The sequence below is a fragment of the Microcaecilia unicolor genome, chromosome 11 (assembly GCF_901765095.1).
Source record: "Microcaecilia unicolor chromosome 11, aMicUni1.1, whole genome shotgun sequence".
NCBI lineage: Eukaryota > Metazoa > Chordata > Amphibia > Gymnophiona > Siphonopidae > Microcaecilia > Microcaecilia unicolor.
In genome coordinates this window covers 104717805-104738744 of record NC_044041.1, presented here as the reverse complement: position 1 = coordinate 104738744, position 20940 = coordinate 104717805, and the positions used below count along the sequence as shown (strand labels likewise).

The window sequence follows — 20940 nt, the reverse complement described above, 5'->3', positions numbered from 1 at the left end:
ACCCACTCTGACAGATACATTTTACCCATTTGTGAGCACCAAATCCAGCATCACTCCCTCTCTCATGGGTTCCTTCACCATTTGTCTGAGCAGAGCACTTTGAAAAGCATCCACAATTTCTCTACTTCTTTCCAATTTCCATCCGATTCCACAGATGGAACTTTCCAATCTGAATCCGGCAGGTTCAAATCTCCCAGCAAAAGAACCTCTTTTTTCTTTCCCAACTTTTGGATATCTGTAACCAGATCTTTATTTAGTTTCTGTGATTACGTCGGAGGTCTGTAGACAACACCCATGTGGTCAGAGGTTCCATCATCTCTTTTTAAGGTGATCCATATCACTTCTTCCTTTCCCCAGGTCTCTGTCATTTCAGTCGCTGTGATATCGTTCCTTACATACAAAGCTACTCCTCCACCTTTACGACCACCTCTAGCCTTCCTAAATAGATTATAGCCGGGTATGTTTGCATCCCATTCATGGGAATCATTGAACCATGTCTCCGTGATTGCAACAATATCTAAGTTTGTCTCTAACATCAGGGCTTGCAGATCATGAACTCTGTTGCTTACACTGTGAGCATTTGTGGTCATCGCTTTCCATCTACATTTCAGTAGCATTTTCGTATTCTGTTTAGTCTCACTTCCTGCTGTATTGGTAAGAAGTGCTTTGCTAACATTGTTGATTTCATTGCTTTCTCGTCTACTGTCACATCTTGTCTTTAGCTTTATCTGGGGGGTGGCCACAGGAAGTGAGCTGCCTCCATATGCCACCCCTGCCTTTTAGTTTAAATGGCTAGAAACATATTGTCTAAATTTCTCCCCAAGGATTTTTTTCCTGCCACAGTGAGATACAGCCCATTGTTACAATGTAGTCTTTTGTTTTTCCATGTATTGCCCCATCCTCCTATGTACCTAAAACCTTCTTGGTGACACCAGGCTTTGAGCCAGCTACTGAAATAATCTTTTCTCTCCCTTTCCAAAAGTAGGTAGTACTTCAGAAAAAGCTACTGTTTGTACCGGTTTTAACCTCTTCCCCTGGCTCCTGAAAAGTTCTCTGTGCTGCAAGTGGGATATTATTGGTCAGGTCCTGGCAGCACAGGTCTGGACTTTTAGGACAGAGGCTAAACGGGCAAGAGTCAAAGCTTCCTTGGGCAGAGGAGTCAAATCTTACTGTCCCATATCCAGGGTCATGTGAATATAGAAACATAGAAACATGATGGCAGATAAAGGCCATATGACCCATCCAGTCTGCCCATCCTCTGTAACCCCTAATTCTTCCTGTTCCTAAGCGATCCCACATGCTTATCCCATGCCTTTTTAAATTCTGGAACAGTCCTCGACTCCACCACCTCCACCGGGAGGCCATTCCACACCTCCACCACCCTTTCTGTGAAATAATACTTCCTTAGGTTACTCCTAAGCCTATTCCCTCTTATCTTTGTCATATGCCACCTCATTCCAGAGCTCTCCTTCATTTGAAAAAGGCTCTCTTCCTGTACATAAATGCCCTTGAGATATTTAAACATTTCTATCATGTCTTCTCTCCCAGCGTATACATGTTGAGGTTCATAAGCCTGTCCCTATAATTTTTGCATTCAAGACCGCTTACTAATTTCGTAGCCGCCCTCTGGACCGACTCCATCCTGTTTATATCTTTCCGTAGGTGCAGTCTCCAGAACTGCATGCAGTACTCCAAATGGGGCCTCACTAAAGACTTATACAACGGCACTATCACCTCCTTTTTTCTGCTGGTCATGCCTCTCTTTATGTACCCAAGCATCCTTCTGGCTTTGACCGTCACTTTTTCTACCTGTTTGGAAGCTTTATGGTCATCAGACACAATTCACCCCCAAGTCTCGCTCTTCCTTCGTACACTGAAGCACTTCACCCCCTATGCTGTGCCGTTCCCTCACATTTTTGCGCCCCAAGTGCATGACACTGCATTTTTTGGGATTAAACCTTAGTTGCCAAATATTGGTCCATTCCTCCAGCTTCGCTAGGTCCTTCCTCATGTCATTCACACCCTCCAGGGTGTCCACCCTGTTGCAGAGTTTAGTATCATCCGCAAAGAGACAAACCTTACCAGACAGCCCTTCAGCAATATCGCTCACGACGTTAAAAAGAGCCGGCCCTAGGACTGATCCCTGCGGTACTCCACTGACGACATCCATTTCTTCAGAGCAAGCTCCATTTACCACTACCCTCTGCCTCCTACCATTCAACCAATTTTTTACCCACTCAGTTACTCTAGGTCCCACACCGAGGACACTCAATTTATTCATCAGTCGCCTGTGCGGAACCGTGTCAAAGGCTTTGCTGAAATCCAAGTATACCACATCAAGGGCCCCTCCCACATCCAACTGTTTGGTCACCCAGTCGAAGAAGACAGTCAGATTCGTCTGACATGACCTGCCACTAATGAAGCCATGCTGCCTAGGGTCCCGCATTCCATGTAGTTCAAGAAATCTCACAATCCTCCTCTTTAGAAGCGTTTCCATTAGCTTACTCACCACCGAGGTCAGACTGACAGGTCTGTAATTCCCAACCTCCTCCTTACTTCCACTCTTGTCCACCGGGACCACTCCAATTTCTAAGGAAGCATTGAAGAGGTCTGTCAGCGGAGCCGACAGAACTTCTCCGAGTTCCTTAAGCACCCTCACCCTCGGACCCCATCAGACCCCATCGTTCTGTCTTTTAGTTTGGCAAGCTCCTCACGAACACAGTCCTCCGTAAACGGGTCTTGGTCTACCATACATCCATCCCCTTTAGCCTTTGTATTCTGCAGCCCTACCCCTGGTCTTTCATTCGTGAACACAGAGCTAAAATAATTGTTAAGCAGTTCAGCTTTGTCCTTATCTTCCACATATTTCTCGCCCTCAGCTTTGAGCCTCACAATACTCTTATGGCACTTCCTCTTGTCACTTACATATCTGAAAAAGGTCTTTTCCCCCAATTTTACCGTATTAGCTATCCTCCATTTGCCGCTTTGCTTTCCTGATAGCTTTTCCAGCTTCTCTTCGCTTATTTAGGTATTCTCCTGTCTTCATCTTTCTGAGTCGTCTTATAACTTGCAAAAGCTAGCCTCCTTACTCTTATCTTTTCAGCTACTACATTCGAGTACCAGAGAGGCCTTCTTTTCCTCTTACTTTTATGTAATTTTCTAACATAAAGGTTAGTTGCCTTTAATATAGCTCCTTTCAGTCTTGCCTATTGCTGTTCTACAATATAGATATATTTTTTTGTTAAATTGAAATCTAGTTCAAAGGTGGAGGAAACCTACGTGCAAACACAGCAGACTGCTCCGCCGAGAAGCTACTGTCATGCTATGGCTGCCCCAGACCTCCCGTTAATTTTCTATCACATTTGAATACTGAACAGCTCATTTACATACATCAGCTTACGATTCCCGGTGTCTGCTGCCACAAACAGTAAAAAGCCTGTAGAGCCCATTAATGCTTTCATCGCTGGTTTATTTGCTCTCTAAACCAGCTTGAATCAATCAAAAACTCACGTTGCTGGCCCGGTAAGTTGTACGCCGGAGGATGTGGTAACAGCGGTTAGCCTATCTGGGTTAAAAAAAAAAAAAGGTTTTGGCAAGTTCCTAGTAGAGGAAAAGTCCATAGTCTGTTATTGAGACGATATGGAGGAAACCACTGTTTGCCTTGGGAATAGTAGCATGGAATGGTGCTACTAACTGGGTTTCTGCCAGGTACTTGTAACCTGGATTGGCCACTGCTGAGAGCAGGATATTGGGCTGGATGGTCTGTTGGTCTTACCCAGTATGGCTATTCTTATGTTTTTATGCATCTTCTCCCCCCCCCTCCACCAGGGGTCTCCCGCAGGAGATGACTGGGGGCGGTGGAGACCAGCTTCGTGCTCGAGCATATCCATCCATGGATCTGGAAACCTGGGAGCTGGTCGTTTGCGTGAGCCTAAGGCCTAACTGCTGGGAGCTCAGCCAGGGACCAGGAGCATGAATCTGAACAACTTACCCTCTGAATAATACTGGAACTTTCCACTGAGCACCACAGCAGGTTATACCAGAGATGTCACTGAAAAAGATGAGTTTCTCCCACTTCCCTCTGCTGGCAGGGACAACACCCTCTTGTTCAGGATGGTACAGCCCAGACACTAAGGAAGTACATTTTAGCTTTCACACGCATAAATTGTAGATGTAGAAACATGCAAAGACTGTCAGCTTTTTGCACACTTACAGAGTCATTGCAGCATACAGTTTGACTAGAGGTGCCTACACTTTTGTGTACAGCTGAAGTTTTTGAGGTACTATTGTAACAGTCCTAAGGTCACACTGTATCTTTATTTTATTTTGTAATTTAAAGCACATACACACAGCAGTACTTACGCAGAAGTGATGGCTCGGTACCGCTCCTGCCCTGCTGTGTCCCAAATTTGGGCTTTAATAGTCTTCCCATCCACTTGAATGCTTCTGGTGGCAAATTCGACTCCAATGGTGCTTTTACTCTCCAGATTAAATTCATTGCGTGTAAAGCGTGACAAGAGATTACTCTTCCCAACACCTGAATCACCAATCAACACCACTGAGAAACAAGGAAAAAAAAAAAAGAAAAACCCCCCCACAGATTACTGTTCAATTAGAATCACAATCAGAAAATACTGGCATACTTATTACAATCACAAGCATGAAGAAAAACCTAAATCCAATTTCCACTTGAAAAGCCTAAGGAATCAGACAGACAGACAATGAATACCATGTATTCACTTGCAAGATGGCAGCAGCCTCTTGAAAACTGCCCTTGATTCTCTTGGCTACTCCATACTATAAGGAAGTATGCTACTATACCACAATAGCTGGGTGAAGGAGGAAAGCTTGGAGTAGAGCTCAACAAATCCTGGATGCCAATGCTGGCATCCATGATTTCATACCCCTGAATGTTATTTTGCAGAGCTGCCTCACAAACAGTGCATCTCCCACATTCACACTGTAAAGGGTATAGCCCATCACAATTTAACATGCACCACAGACCTAAATCTGACCAAGCTAGAAAGGAAGGCCTGTGTCATCACGTGGATTTTCTAAGAAAGACTTTCACTGTATGTCATCAGACAAGGATAAATATCATGGCCCTGATCCAGAAACAGACTGCGCAAGTGATTCTGCTAATATGCAGCCTGGATGATTTAAGACAACTTCGAGGAAGGGGTGTTGCACTTTATATTTCTGGACATCTGGAGATGATGTGGAAAGCATCCCTATGATTGGGTGAATATCATCAACAGATCCCACTTGTCCAGTTACCATCCTCTACGATATCATGACTTGAAGGACATGACTGATAACAAGACTGTATACGAGGCTGCTGTTTGGGTTTCTGCCAGGTACTTGTGACCTGAATTGGCCACTGCTGGAAGCACTATACTGTGCTAGATGGACCATTGGTCTGACCCAGTATGGCTATTCTTATGTTCTTATGCAAGGCCATGGAGGGACTCGGCCAATCAGTTTCATCTCTTGCGAATAGACCTGTCTTCATCCTGTCACCATCAAGAGAAGACTGCACTGCCATCTGCAGGTTGTGTATTTAAATTCTGTAACCACATTTATACCTTGGTTTAGTTTCCAGTAGTTGTTTTTTATCCAAAATTGAAATGTGTGTTAAATCAAGGGCACCATGCTTAGTTTGTTAGCCATGTATTATTATTATTATTACGAATTATAAAGGAAGTATAAGAATCTTTGCTGCTGCTTGCACTTATCTATTTTGCTCAGTAAATAAACCATTATCTTCTACACTCCTGATGGTTTGTATTTCTTATCAGTAAATAAGTAGATAAAGGGGGTTTGGGATCTGAGATTAGGTGTGTTTATCCTCTAGATTTAGTGTTTACATGATGCTTACTGTACCTATTTAGCTGACAAGCAGAACATGGAACATGCATGGAACAAAAAAAGAGACGAACAAACACTAAATGCCTGGAAATTACTTCGGAGGAAATACAAATATACCATAAAACAGACCAGAAGACTACATTACAAGACAATAATAGGACCAAACTACAAAGATACACACAAACTCTTCCACCTCGTGAACAAACTGCTAGACACCACTCCAGTCACAAACAACAACAAAGATATACCTGACGTTGACAACCTTGCGAAATACTTCAAGGAGAAAATTATACAATTAAGACTCCAAATACCTGCCAGCCCTATTGAATACGCTACACTCCTAGATTGTCTAGACCCAGAAGACGGAATATACCCAGCAGACAGAACATGGACCGAATTCGAACTACTATCAGAAGACCGTATCTCTGAAACACTTAGAAGATACGCCAAATCCCACTGCAAACTAGACACATGCCCAAGTAACCTCATGAAATCAGCTCCTCAACGATTCATAATAGACCTAACAAACCACGTAAACTTCATGCTACAAAACGGACTTTTCCCAAAAGAAAAAGGAAAAATTCTACTCACCCCTATACTCAAAGACACAAAGAAAAGCGCAAGGGAAATAACCAACTACAGACCAGTAGCATCCATACCACTAATAACCAAAATAACCGAAGGAGTGGTAACTGAACAACTCACTAACTATTTAAACAAATACTCAATAATGCATGATGCCCAATCAGGATTCCGATCGAATCACAGCACAGAAACAGTATTACTCACCCTCATGTCTAAATTCAAACAAATGATTGCAACAGGTAACAATATACTCCTCCTACAATTTGACATGTCTAGTGCCTTCGACATGGTAGACCACGGAATCCTATTACACATACTTGAATATTTTGGCATGGGAGGAAATGTCCTAAACTGGTTCAAGGGGTTCTTAACCCAACGTTCATACCAAGTCACATCAAACTCAGCCACGTCTGCTGCATGGACACCTGAATGTGGAGTACCACAAGGATCGCCTCTCTCACCAACCATCTTCAACCTAATGATGACCCCCTTGGCAAAACTCCTATCAAACCATAACCTCAACCCATACATCTACGCCGACGATGTAACAATATACATCCCTTTCAAACAAGACACCAAAGAAATCTTCAATGAAATCAACCAAAGTCTACGTATCATGAACATCTGGGCAGATACATTCCGTTTGAAACTAAACGCAGAGAAAACTCAATGCCTGATACTTACCTCCCAATACAACACGAATGAATTCACCGCTTTAAATACACCTAACCTAAACCTTCCAATCTCAGAAACGCTAAAAATCCTTGGAGTTACCATAGACCGCCACCTAACACTCGAAACCCATGCAAACACAACCAAAAAGATGTTCTACTGCATGTGGAAACTGAAAAGAATAAGACAATTCTTCCCAAGATCCGTCTTCCGCAGCCTAGTACAATCCCTAGTACTCAGCCATCTGGATTACTGCAACTCACTATACGCAGGCTGCAAAGAGCAAATCCTGAGGAAACTTCAAACAGCCCAGAATACAGCAGCCAGACTTATCTTCGGACTACCAAAATATGAAAGTGCAAAACCCTTGCGAAAGAAGCTACACTGGCTCCCACTCAAAGAACGTATTACTTTCAAAGTATGCACATTAGTCCACAAAATCATTCACGGCGAAGCCCCAGCCTACATGTCTGAATTAATAGACTTACCACCCAGAAACGCTAAAAGATCATCCCGAACGTTCCTCAACCTCCACTTCCCTAACTGCAAGGGCCTGAAATACAAGACGTTACACGCAACGACCTTTTCATACATGAGCACGCAGTACTGGAACAAACTGCCGCGGAACCTGAAAACTATCTATGAACAAACCAACTTCCGCAAGTCATTGAAGACACATCTTTTTGAGAAAATTTACGGAAAGAACCAAAACACAAAGCTCACACTCACTGTTCAGTAATACATTAATATATCCATTTATGAACTCTCAACCCTTAATCCCACCACACTCATACCTCCACTCACAGAAAAATGTACACCACATACTTCATATAGCGCCTCTAATTTCCTGTTCTCTCCTTCCACTGTCTCATTGTTCTTCTCAATTGATTGATTCCTTAATGATTTTGATTTCATCTCGTCAACTCTTCACAATGTAATCCATAACCTGAATTGTAACAAATTGTATTTCCACTATTCATAATGTATTGTAAACCACACTGAGCCCGCAAAAAGGTGGGAAAATGTGGGATACAAATGCAATAAATAATAATAATAATAACAATGCAGGGAACAGACTAAAAGAATGAAAAGTGGAGTGGAGGAGTGGCCTAGTGGTTAGAGTGGTGGACTCTGGTCCTGGGGAACTGGGTTTGATTCCCACTGCAGGCACAGGCAGCTCCTTGTGACTCTGGGCAAGTCACTTAACCCTCCATTGCCCCAGGTACAAATAAGTACCTGTATATAATATGTAAGCCGCATTGAGCCTGCCATGAGTGGGAAAGCGCGGGGTACAAATGTAATAAAAAAAAGAAAAAAGGAAAGGAGTTACAACAAATTAAAATAGGAAAGCACAAGCACACAAAGGCCATACTCTACACAGGGTCAGGTGGGGAAGACGTCCCTGCTTCATCATAAACCCATTGGAAAAAGCCAAGTTTTAATAGCTATTTTTAATTGTTTAAATTTATAATACTGTTCCTACATTTCCTTGTTTTTACTGTATTCTTTACCATGTAAGATGCTTTCTTTTACTATGTAAGCCGCACTGGACCTGCTGTATGTGGGAAAGAGCGGGGTACAAATGTAATAACTACTACTACTACTATTTAGCATTTCTATAGCGCTACAAGGCATACGCAGCGCTGCACTAACATAAATAAAGTTCCCTACAAATATTTAATGGGAGGTTATTCCAAGTAAAGGGTGCAGTGAACATAGTAGATGACGGCAGAAAAAGACCTTCACGGTCCATCCAGTCTGCCCAACACGATACGCTCACATGTGCTACTTTTTGTGTATACCCTACCTTGATTTGTACCTGTCCTCTTCAGCGCAGACCGTATAAGTCTGCCCAGCACTATCCCCGCCTCCCAACCACCAGCCCCGCCTCCCACCACCGGCTCTGGCACAGACCGTATAAGTCTGCCCAGCATTATCCCTGTCTCCCAACCACCAGCCCCGTGAAGGAAGCAGAATGCCTGAAGATTTGTGCTGGACTGACCGAGACCCTGGTAGGCCCAGTTGATCATTCAGGGAACAAAGGATATGGGCAAGGGTTTATGGAATAGTGAGGAGATGTTAACTAAGGCGACACTCCCATCCAAAATACTTTGAAGGCGAACACCAACATTTCATACATAATCCTATACTCCACCAGAAGCCAGTGATGCTGTTTCAATAGAGGCATGACAAAGGAGGCACATGGCAGTAGAGTTTGTAGTTTAAGTTTGATTGAGAAGAGTCAGAGTAAATAATATTGCAGTAATCCAGTCTAGAAATAAGAAGGGAAAGTGAGAGAATGAAAGGAGTTGTTGCTGAAGAAATGTAACAGTTTGAAGCTGGCATAAAATGAAAAGGTAAAAACAAAGGACAGATGAAATCTGGGGAACAAAGGGAATAGCACTTGACTTCCAGCTTTCCAAGTAGCAGAAAGTGTCACTGGAGGTAAGAGATACACACACTCATTCATATATGTTTATGTAGTTCCTTCACAGCACCAATTCAGTTTAAGCTCAAGCTGTGCACTGCAGAAATTCAGGAAGTCTTGCAGTTTCAAGTCAGTGCAGCCAATTAGGAGCTTGCAGTGACTGATCCATTCCACTGCTGCATGCTTTTTCTTTGCAACATAAAACTTTATATTTCTTTAGTCCACACACTAGTCATATATACTTGTTTCTGCCACCACACACACTAATATTTTGTCTTCTGAATCAGCCGCTGTTTTTTTTAAATATCTCCCTTCCAGGCACACGTGTCCTGAACAAACATTGTGACATCTCAGGCCACCTGTGCAGTCATATCCCATTGCCTCCAGGGAACTTGCCCTTGTCCTGACAGCCCAAACTATTCAGCATTTACTCACACACTCAAGCACAACCTGGAGTCACTTTCCCAACATGCACACACTGATCCCGACATCAGCACTGCCCTTGACCCAAGAGGGTTCAAACATACCACCACCAATGCCAGACTCCATTCTTTTCATCTTGCTGTGTGGTATGGCTGAAATGGACTTCCTGAGTTGGTACACCATGTCCTGTCTCTGGTCTTATTCAAATCTTGGCTAAAAGCAGCCTCAAAAAAGGTGGGCTAATTCAACCCCTTATCCACCTATTCAGTAATCCCATAATAAATAACTTCCTAATCCCTAATTTGTTCTTTTTTGTCTTTCTTGAGTAGATTGTAAGCTCTGTCAGGAGGGACTGTCCCTTACGTGTTTTATGTACGACACTGCCTATGTCTAGTTAGTGCTATAAAAATAAGTAGTGGTAATGATCACATATGCACTTGCTCTAAACCTGGCCAGAACTGCTCCCACTATTCACTCCCAGTCCCACACTCATAACCCTGCTTAGGTCTTTTTCCGTGTGTGTACATCTCCTGCTCTCACGTCACTGGTTCAGTCAGGCTTCAGGCCTAGGATCTCCTTTGATGAAGACATAGCTCTACCTAGTCTTAAAACACTACTCTTCACAAGCTCACTCATAGGTCACCACATTTCCAGGTTCAGCTCAGCAGCCTATTCACGTGGCCATTTGACTCTTCCTCTCACCAGGGCTCCAGTCATATTCCCCACCAATCCCAGGTAAAGATAAAAATACTACAACAAAGTTTAATCAAAGGATACTGTATATGAGAGACACAGACTGGGTGAAGGCTGTGGGGGGGGGGGGGGGGGGGGTGAGGAAGTATGAAAGACTGGATGAGCGCTGGTGTGTGTGCGAGGGGGGGGGGCAGTATGAGTGAGAGAGACAATCTGGTGGAGATGACCCGTCCATAGGCATATGTGAATCAAAGCAGTGGCTGCATTTTTGTGTCATGTTATCAAGGTGATGCTGTCACACAGCTGACAGCATGCTTTGGGAAGGGAGACTGCCACCTTCTGCCAGTAATTTGCAAAAGCACTTTTAGGGATTAATTTACCAGTTTCTTTGCCTGCAGACACAAAATAGGAAAAGAGAAAATCAGTTACTGAAAGAGCTACTGCTGATCTAGGAGGCGATTCCCAGACTCTCTTTCCCCTCCCCCCACTGAAATTCATCATGGACATATTGGAGGGGTGAGGAAAGAAAAGAGGTCTCAATCGCTGGCTCTTAGATTTAATAAAAATTTGGCAAGGCCTGGGTTAGAAACATTTATAAACAATAAGTCTAGTGATTTAGATATAGTATAATTATATTTGTTATATTTATCTTGTTCCTGTTTATAAATATTATTGTAAATTACTTTGTAGTGTATCTCGGAAGGTAAAATTATGTATCATACCTGATAATTTTCTTTCCATTAATCATAGCTGATCAATCCATAGACTGGTGGGTTGTGTCCATCTACCAGCAGGTGGAGATAGAGAGCAATCCTTTTGCCTCCCTATATGTGGTCATGTGCTGCCGGAAACTCCTCAGTATGTCGATATCCAAGCTCCATCCGCAGGACTCAGCACTTAGAGAATTACACCCACAAAGGGACACTCTGCCCAGCTCACCACCGCCGAAACGGGGGAGGGGAATTAACCCAGCTCATCCCCACACAAGTGGGGGAGGGGAATCCGTCCAGCTCATCCCCGCGGAGCGGGGGAGGGACACCACACCCGCCGATGCGGGAGGATCTGGCTTATCCTGCAACCGCAACCGCGGGAGGAGCTGACTGACCCTAACACCGCCGAAGCGGGAGGGGTACAAAGCTGCCCAACTGCCGCACGAAGCGGGAGGGAGCGCCGGCAGAATTTAAGTCTCAATCCAGCCCCGTAAAACGGAGGGGAGAGGAATGCAGCAGCTCACTGTAACACAAATTCGTCTCAACTCTTGAAGAATCCATTGAAAAACTTGAACACGAAGTCCTCCTGAACAGGAACTGAAGACTAAACTTGAACCTGAAATGCAACCAGAATATAAACAATACAGATATCTGGGAGGGGCTATGGATTGATCAGCTATGATTAATGGAAAGAAAATTATCAGGTATGATACATAATTTTACCTTCCATATCATCATGCTGATCAATCCATAGACTGGTGGGATGTACCGAAGCAGTACTCACCCAGGGCGGGACATAGAAATCCCTGACCGCAACACTGAAGCTCCAAACCGGGCCTCCGCCCGAGCAGCCACAGTCAAGCGGTATGGGCCGATGCCCAAGTTGCCGCCTTGCAAATCTCTTCCAAGGAGACGGACCCGGCCTCTGCCATCGAGGCCACCTGAGCTCTAGTGGAGTGAGCCTTCAGCTGGATAGGCGGCACCTTCCCCGCGGCCACATAAGCCGCTGCAATGGCTTCCTTGACCCATCTTGCCACTGTAGGCTTAGCAGCCTGCAGACCCTTACGAGGACCTGCAAACAGGACAAACAGATGATCCGACTTCCGGAAATCATTGGTCACTTCCAAGTATCTGATGATGACTCGTCTCACATCCAGATATTTGAGAGCAGAGTATTCCTCTGGGTAGTCCTCCCTACGAAAGGAAGGGAGACAGAGCTGCTGATTCACATGGAAGCGAGAAACAATCTTGGGCAGGAAGGAAGGCACTGTGCGAATAGACACTCCTGCCTCAGTGAACTGCAGAAAGGGCTCTCGACATGAGAGTGCCTGGAGCTCGGAAACTCTTCTGGCTGAAGTGATAGCCACCAAAAAGATTGCTTTCAACATCAGGTCTTTCAGAGATGCCCTCGACAAGGGTTCAAAAGGCGGCTTCTGCAAGGCTCTTAGCACCAGGTTGAGATTCCACGCAGGCACCACTGAGTGCAGAGGAGGGCGCAGGTGATTAACTCCCTTGAGAAAGCGCACCACATCTGGCTGCGAAGCCAGGGAAGCACCCTTCAGGCGGCCCCTGAAGCAAGCCAGAGCCGCTACCTGGACTTTAAGGGAACTGAGCGACAGGCCTTTCTCCAGACCTTCTTGCAGGAACGCCAACACTGAAGAAATTGGAGCAGTGAAGGGAGAAAGTGAGCCTGCTTCACACCACGCTGCAAAGGTATGCCAAACCCTGGCGTAAGCAGTAGAAGTAGAGCGCTTCCTCGCTCTCAGCATAGTGGCGATGACCTTGTCTGAGAAGCCCTTCTTTCTCAGACGCTGCCGCTCAATAGCCAGGCCGTAAGACCAAAGGGGGAGGGATCCTCCATCACCACGGGACCCTGATGCAACAGGCCCTGCTCCACTGGCAGCCGCAGAAGATTGTCCACTGAGAGCCTGATCAAGTCCGCATACCAGGGACGTCTGGGCCAGTCCGGACCCACCAGGATTATCCGGCCCGGATGCTTTGCCACCCGGTCTAGCAACCTGCCCAACATGGGCCAGGGCGGGAACACATAGAGAAGCTCCTGTGTCGGCCACTGTTGGAGAAGAGCATCTACTCCCAGGGATCAAGGGTCCCGTCCTCTGCTGAAAAAGCGCGGCACTTGGCAATTGGCCGATGACGCCATCAGATCTAGGCTCGGCTGGCCCCAGCGCTTCGTGATGTCCAAGAACGCCTGAGCAGATAGCTGCCACTCTCCGGTATCCAAGGTATGGCGACTGAGAAAGTCCGCCTTGACATTCATGACTCCGGCAATGTGGGCCGCTGACAGCTGTTCCAGGTTCGCTTCCGCCCACTGGCATAGATTCATGGCCTCCTTGGCTAGAGGGGCGCTCTTGGTACCTCCCTGGCGGTTGACATAGGCCACAGCCGTGGCATTGTCCGACAGGACCCGTACTGGCTTCAACATCAGTACCGGGATGAACTCCAAAAGCGCCAACCGAATGGCTCTGAGTTCCAGGAGGTTGATAGACCACTTTGCCTCTGCAGGAGACCAGAGCCCCTGCGCTGTCCTTCCCAAGCAGTGGGCTCCCCAGCCCGACAAAGAGGCGTCCGTCGTGACGACAATCCACTCCAGGGTCACCAGAGGCATTCCTGCAGACAACTTGTCTGTCTGCAGCCACCAGCTCAGCGCCTTGCGCACTGCTGGGTCCAAGGGAAGGCGCACAGCATAATCCTCCGACACCGGAGTCCAGCGCTGCAGCAGAGAGTGTTGTAGTAGTCTCATATGAGCCCTGGCCCAGGGCACTACTTCCATCGTGGCCGTCATAGAGCCCAACAGCTGCACATAGTCCCAAGCCCGAAGAGGAGAGGCTACTAGGAACTGGTCCACCTGAGCCTGAAGTTCGACAATCCGATTGTCTGGCAGGAACACTCTGCCCACTTGGGTGTCGAATCGAACTCCCAGATAGTCCAGGGACTGAGTCGGGCGCAGCTGGCTCTTCTCCCAGTTGATGATCCACCCCAGGGAGCTCAAAAGAGCAATCACCCGGTCCACAGCTTTGCCGCACTCTGCATAAGAGGGGGCTCGGATCAACCAGTCGTCCAGATAAGGATGGACTTGTACTCCTTCCTTTCGCAGGAAGGCCGCGATGACCACCATTACTTTGGAGAAGGACCGCGGAGCCGTAGCCAACCCGAAAGGGAGGGCTCTGAACTGGAAGTGTCGGCCCAGGACTGCAAAACGCAGAAAGCGTTGATGAGGAGGCCAGATGGGAATATGCAGGTACGCTTCCTTGATGTCCAAGGAAGCCAAGAACTCCCCTGCCTTCACTGCCGCTATAACAGAGCGGAGAGTCTCCATGCGAAAGTGCCGCACTTTCAAGGCCCGATTGACCCCTTGAGGTCGAGGATAGGCCGGACAGAACCTCCTTTCTTTGGTACCACAAAGTAAATGGAGTAACGTCCCTTGCCAAGCTGATTTTCTGGCACCGGAACGACCGCACCCAGGCGTATCAGGTTGTCCAAGGTCTGCTGCACTGCCACAGCTTTGACCGGAGACTTGCAGGGAGAGAGTACAAACCCGTCTCTTAAGGGTCGGCAGAACTCTAGCTTGTAGCCGTCTCTGATGACTTCCAGAACCCAAGCGTCTGAAGTTACCCTGGTCCACTCGCCCAGAAACTAGGACAGGCGTCCTCCAATCTGCACTGGGCCATGGACCAGGGCCCCGTCATTGGGTACAAGACCCTGGGGGAGGACCGGAGGGCGCACCTCCGGGAAGGCGGTCTCTGCGAAAGGAATGCTGCTTGGGGGAGAAGTTCCTTTTGAAGGAAGAGGGGGCAGAGGAGCCCGACTTGCCCGGGCGGTACCGACGGGCTTCCTGAAACCGTCCTCTGGAGTTACCAGGGCGAGCACCACTGGCCCGAGCCCTGACCTCTGGTAACCTCTTGCCCTTAGACGTGCCGAGATCGGTCACAATTTTGTCCAGCTCGACCCCAAAGAGCAGCTTGCCTTTAAAAGGCAACTTAGCCAGGCGGGACTTTGATGCATGGTCAGCAGACCAATGCTTCAGCCAAAGCCACCGCCGCGCAGAGACTGTCTGAGCCATACCTTTAGCCGAGGCTCTCAAGACATCATACAGTAAGTCTGCCAAATAAGCCAGGCCCGCTTCCAGGGCCGGCCAGTCAGCCCTCAAGGAAGGATCCGAGGGGGAAGCCCGCTGCACAATCGTCAGGCACGCCCTGGCCACATACTGGCACGCCCTGGCCACAAACTGAGGCCTGCAAACTTAAAGCAGCCACCTCGAAGGACGACCTTAAGGCCGCCTCCAATCTTCTGTCTTGGGCGTCCTTTAGGGCCGTGCCACCTTCCACCGGCAACGCCGTTTTCTTAGTCACCGCAGTGATTAAAGAATCCACGGTAGGCCATAGAAAGGTCTCCCGTTCACTTTCAGGCAAAGGATAGAGGCGGGACATAGCCCTAGCCACTTTGAGGCTCGCTTCCGGGACATCCCATTGAGCCGAAATCAAGGTGCGCATGGCATCATGCACGTGGAAGGTTCTAGGCGGGCGCTTCGTCCCCAGCATAATGGCGGAGGCAACAGGGGCTGAGGGAGAGACGTCCTCTGGAGAGGAAATCTTCAAAATGCTCATGGCCTGCATTAACAGGTTGGGCAAGTCCTCTGAGCGAAAGATCCGCGCTGCAGAGGGGTCATCCGCACCATCCGAGCGGGAATCCGTCTCCTCCAAGGAATCCCCAAAGGACCGTTGGGAGAACTCAGATACGCTGCCCTCATCTACATCAGAGGAGACAGAGTCCTCTAAGGCCTGGAAATCCACCCGAGGGCGTTTACTTCCGGGGGCCTCAATCCCTTTATCGGACAAGGGAGCAGGGGCAGAGTTTGCATAAGGAAGGCCTGATGCAGCAGCAAAATAAACTCGGGGGAGAAACCCCCCAGACCGTGCACTTCAGCAGCCTGGGCCACAGCCCTAGACGCACCCTCAACCGGCGCTCGCAAGAGCGGGGGAGAAACATGCTGCGCATCCAAGATGGCGTCAGGCGCGACACTCCGCGAAGGAGCCGCGCGGGAAGAACGGCGCTTAACTTTAGCCGCTTTTCTGCCGTCGCCCAAAAGAATGGCGGCCATGGCATTAACGTCTCCCACCTCAAGGGCAGCCCAAGAAGAAGCCGTCCGAGCAGCGTGGCCAGCCAAGATGGCGGAGGCGAGCAGCAGGGGATGGGCGTTTATGGCGGGAAAAACCGCCGCACCGGAGGAAGAACCGGGACACTGACCGGCCTCCAAACTGACACCCAACAAGGGCGAATCAGACTTTAAAACCCCCGCATCCCCGCTAGACGCGCACACGCGGTCCGGGGAGCGATTCTTTGCGCCCTCGCCCTCCGACGCCATCAGCCACGTGGAGATCAATCGGGGGAACCCCCTGCCCGCTACAATAAGGTAAAATTACCTGATTTCCGCTCCGAGCTGTAACGACCTGGTGTCCCAGTGAGTAGCTGCAATAAACGTTTAAATAAACGTCGAAATAAACGCCCTTAAGGACGTCCAAAATTTATTTTTTTTTTTTTTTCAAACGGAGCCAGCGGGAGGGGGGAGAAAAGGAGGGACCTGGCACCACCAGGTTTGCACTTGCTCAAGAAGAGCCCTCAACCCCAGGCACTCAACAAAACCTAAAAATTAGGCTTGGAGGCCTAGCCAGAGCTGCTGCTGTGTGTGACCACCACCTGCTGAGATAGAGAACATACTGAGGAGTTTCCGGCAGCACATGACCACATATAGGGAGGCAAAAGGATTGCTCTCTATCTCCACCTGCTGGTAGATGGACACAACCCACCAGTCTATGGATTGATCAGCATGATGATATGGAAGAGTATCTTTAAAGCAGAAAAGATTCCCCTCCGAAGGGACACCACCTTGTAGTGGTGGAGGGGCTTCTGTGTTTCAATGACTCAAGAGGGCTATGCTGAAGGGTTTTCCATATCAGACTGGTCTCTGAGGAGAAACCAGACAAAGAGTGTCCCAAACTAGGGAGAGTGGAAAGATGGCAACCTGAAGCTCGTACGCTCAACAGCCCAGCTGTCCTCTGAAGTTCTGTCTTTGTTTACTTGACATTTCCTCTCTGCATTTGCAGTTACCTTAACTAAGAGGAAGGGGACAATGGGGTCAGCCACCGATGGCCAGCGTTTTGTCCCGTGCAGCAAGTGTGGGACCACTGTGCAACGAGCTGCCCACAGATGACTGGGTTGGTGAGTCCTTTGATTAGCGCCGGCAAAGGAGTGTCTTGGACCTGGAAACAATTTCATCGCTCCCGAATCATTTAACCACCATGTCCAAAGGTGTGGAGGAGTGAGTTAGGAGTGTATGCTGAAACGGAAGTCGTTTACAGCTGAACCCGTGTCGGCGGTGCCACTCCTAAACCCATAAGAGCTATCAGCTTGGAGTTTTTGGCTCCCGTGGAGGTTTCATTGAATATCATCTGGAAGGCACTCCAGGACCTAACGGTGGTAGTAAATAATTTTGCTTCAGATATAATCTTATTAGTGAGCCACATGGATAATCTAATCGAATCCTTTGAGAATGAAAAATTGATACAGCAAATGAAGTTCTACAGGAGTAGGAAACGGTTAAGATTTTGAAAATGATAATAGACCAGAAAAATTTGAACAAAATGAATATTATTACAGAGGATTAATATCAAGATTGTTGTTTTCCTAGAGTTCCGGGTATGACTCCTAAAGTTTTCTCCTCTGAAATGATTCCTCTTAGTATATTAATTCAAAAGGAGTGAAGCCTGTGAAACTGGGATTGCCTTAATCAGTGGGAATTGGATTAGAGACTCAAGTGTTTGTATTGTTAAATAATTTCTGGTTTTAAAAGAGAAAAAAAATGAAATCAGGTATATTATTTCCAATAATATTGGACAATAAGTATGTTTCCAACGAAATAAATTGACGACTATACACCGTTTTGGGTTTGAAGAAGCCAACCAGATGATCAATGTGGAATAATGACTCAGATAAATAATAAACTGGGGATAATCAGGTTAATACCACATTTTCTTTGTTTACTGTTGTTTAATTGATCTCCTTGTCTTGTTTCACTCTCCCTATTTTGTGGTCAGAATTACCTGATTGAAATAATTCTTGTGTGTTATTTTCTCTGTATTTCTGGCAAGTTATTTTAGTGCTTGTAAAATTAAGTTGTTATAAATAAAATTAAAAAAAAAAATAAAGCAGAAAAGATTTGTGTTTTTCCAACTATTTTTACTTTACATAGAAGCCTCTTAATTTCCAAGGTATACTTTAACAATTTGGAAAAAACTTATGTAATGCCCACAGGTTTAAGAGCCAAGAAAAAAAATTTATTCATGCCTTTAACACACACAATGAGACTAATTAACCTCACAACTCTAGCTGCCCAAGTTCATATCCTCTTGATCTAATCTTATGGACTATGTTGTCAACAGAAGAGATAGCAAGAAGATTGTCTGAATTTTGTATTACCCTTTAAGCGTCTCAATCTCCAAAGCTGGAGGACAGAATTTTTAGAAATCATGTCATTACCTTGGCTGACCCAGAAATATTTATAAGTAATTAAAGGTACCCATTGCAGTGGATTAAGTCAAGCTGTGATAAAAGCTACCAATCTGTATAAAATGCCTGAACTATTCAGATTTGGGCCTAAATGTGAAAACTGGTGAAAGTGCTGACTGACAGACTGGCAAACTTTACCCAAAATTTATAGCAAAACAGCAAGTAGGCTTTTAAAAGGATAGAGTAATATCTATGTGGATGGATAATATTGTGGATGGCGTAATATCCATGCACAAGCAATCAGTTGTGACATTTGATCACAGATTCATGCTTTTTATTTTGGGTTAATCAGAAGCATAGAATGAATAGGTCAGGAAGGGGGTTGTTTTGCAAACACTGAGGATTATATGCTGCTCCCCAGGGCTGCAGACATGGTAAAGGTGAAATTTAGTCATACAACTCACTTGTTCAGAATAGTGCAGCTGGATGCTAAAGAATGGGGTACCTACAGATTTTTGTTAGAAGCACAAGGCAGGGTTGCTCTCTTTCTCCCTCCTATTCCTTTCATTTTAGAGCGTTTACTACAGCATCTGAAGGTCAACAGATTAGAGGAATAGAGTTGGGGAACTCAGAGAATTAAATGGATAAACTTTGCCAACGGTATAGTGAAAGTTGTTCTTACATGCTAATATCTTTTCCTTGATTACTGCTAGACCAGTCCAGACTGGCATGTTCTGCCACCCTACCAGTATCTCACATCTCTTGCTATCCCATACCTATAAGCACTCTTTCTCCCCTGGACTGATCACTATCACAGCTGTGCTTACTGTTCCCCTTATTCGACCTTTCTCTAGAGTGTCATCTTTACTTAACCAACCTTTTTCTCTTACCATAACCTGTCAACCTACTCACTGTTATTTAGCCCCCCCCTTTGCATTTCATCTCTAAGATCACCGAACATAAGGCAGAGTCTCTGACCAGCTTCTTCACTTCGCCGATAACCAACATATTTTGCACCCCCCCAACAAAGTGGTTTTTATGCCACTCACAGTACTGAAACTATTACTGCTCTTGTTAGTGAATTACATTCTTTTCTTGATTGTGGTATTGTTGTTGTCGTCTCTTGATCTCTCTGCTGCATTCAATCTTGCTGACCACTCTTCCTCTTGCTCGTCTCCAATCTATTGGGGCTGGCGGAATCTGTTCTAAAAACTGTTCCTTTCTGTCCGATAGATCTTTCAGTCTTCACTTCATCCACAACTTTGTCCACTATCTGACTTGTGATGTCCCCCAGGGCTCCATATTTTCTTCCCTTTTGTTCAACATCTTTCTTAGTCCACTAGCCTTTCTCATTCAAGACTAATATAAAATTCTTCTTTTACGCAGATGACATTTTATTGATCTACCCACTCTTACCTCTCATCCCTCACTTTGCACCACCACAAGCTCGTCTCCAATCCCTTTTGAAATGGGCTCATTTTTCATAAAATGGCCCTGAATCCATCCCAAACTGTGGCTTGTTGGGTCACTGATTCACTCTCCATCCTCTCCTTACTGCTTCCTCCATTTGATATTCAAATTTCTCCTGTCAACTTATTCCGCTGCCTCAGTATACTCATCGATTCTAAATTGTCTTTTGAATGTCAAGTGTCTCAGGTTATTAAAAAAGGTTTCTATTAGATTCATTGTATACGTTCCATTAATATACAATTGAATTGACCACTGTAACACAATTTACTGTGGAATCTCCACTTATCTGCTTCATCATCGCTACCTCCACCTGCTGACAGGAAGGGATAACGCACATTGGTTCAGAACAATGGAGCCAATGCTAAAAAAAGGCCTACTCCCCTAGCTCCTACCCTCACAGATCCAGAACAGAGTGACTGAACTTCTACCTGTACCCTGTGTTTGTCCACAATGTGGACTGCTAAATGGGGCCTGCGGATGAGTCTCTGTCCACTGACAGACACGCTGCATCCAGGGCCACTGACTCTTGGCACAGTCCTATTTGTTTATGTATGCCATCGCCATGGC

At 46.2% G+C, this 20940-nt stretch overlaps 1 protein-coding gene across 1 annotated transcript in view; it reads right to left on the bottom strand.

Annotated features, from left to right (window-relative positions):
- Positions 1 to 20940, bottom strand: part of LOC115481048 (ras-related protein Rab-11B-like) — a 55721-nt gene that overhangs the window by 18043 nt on the left and 16738 nt on the right. The window contains exon 2 of the mRNA XM_030220038.1: positions 4363 to 4558. Within this exon, the coding sequence (XP_030075898.1) occupies positions 4363 to 4558 (196 nt within the window). The remainder of the gene's footprint in view (positions 1 to 4362; positions 4559 to 20940) is intronic.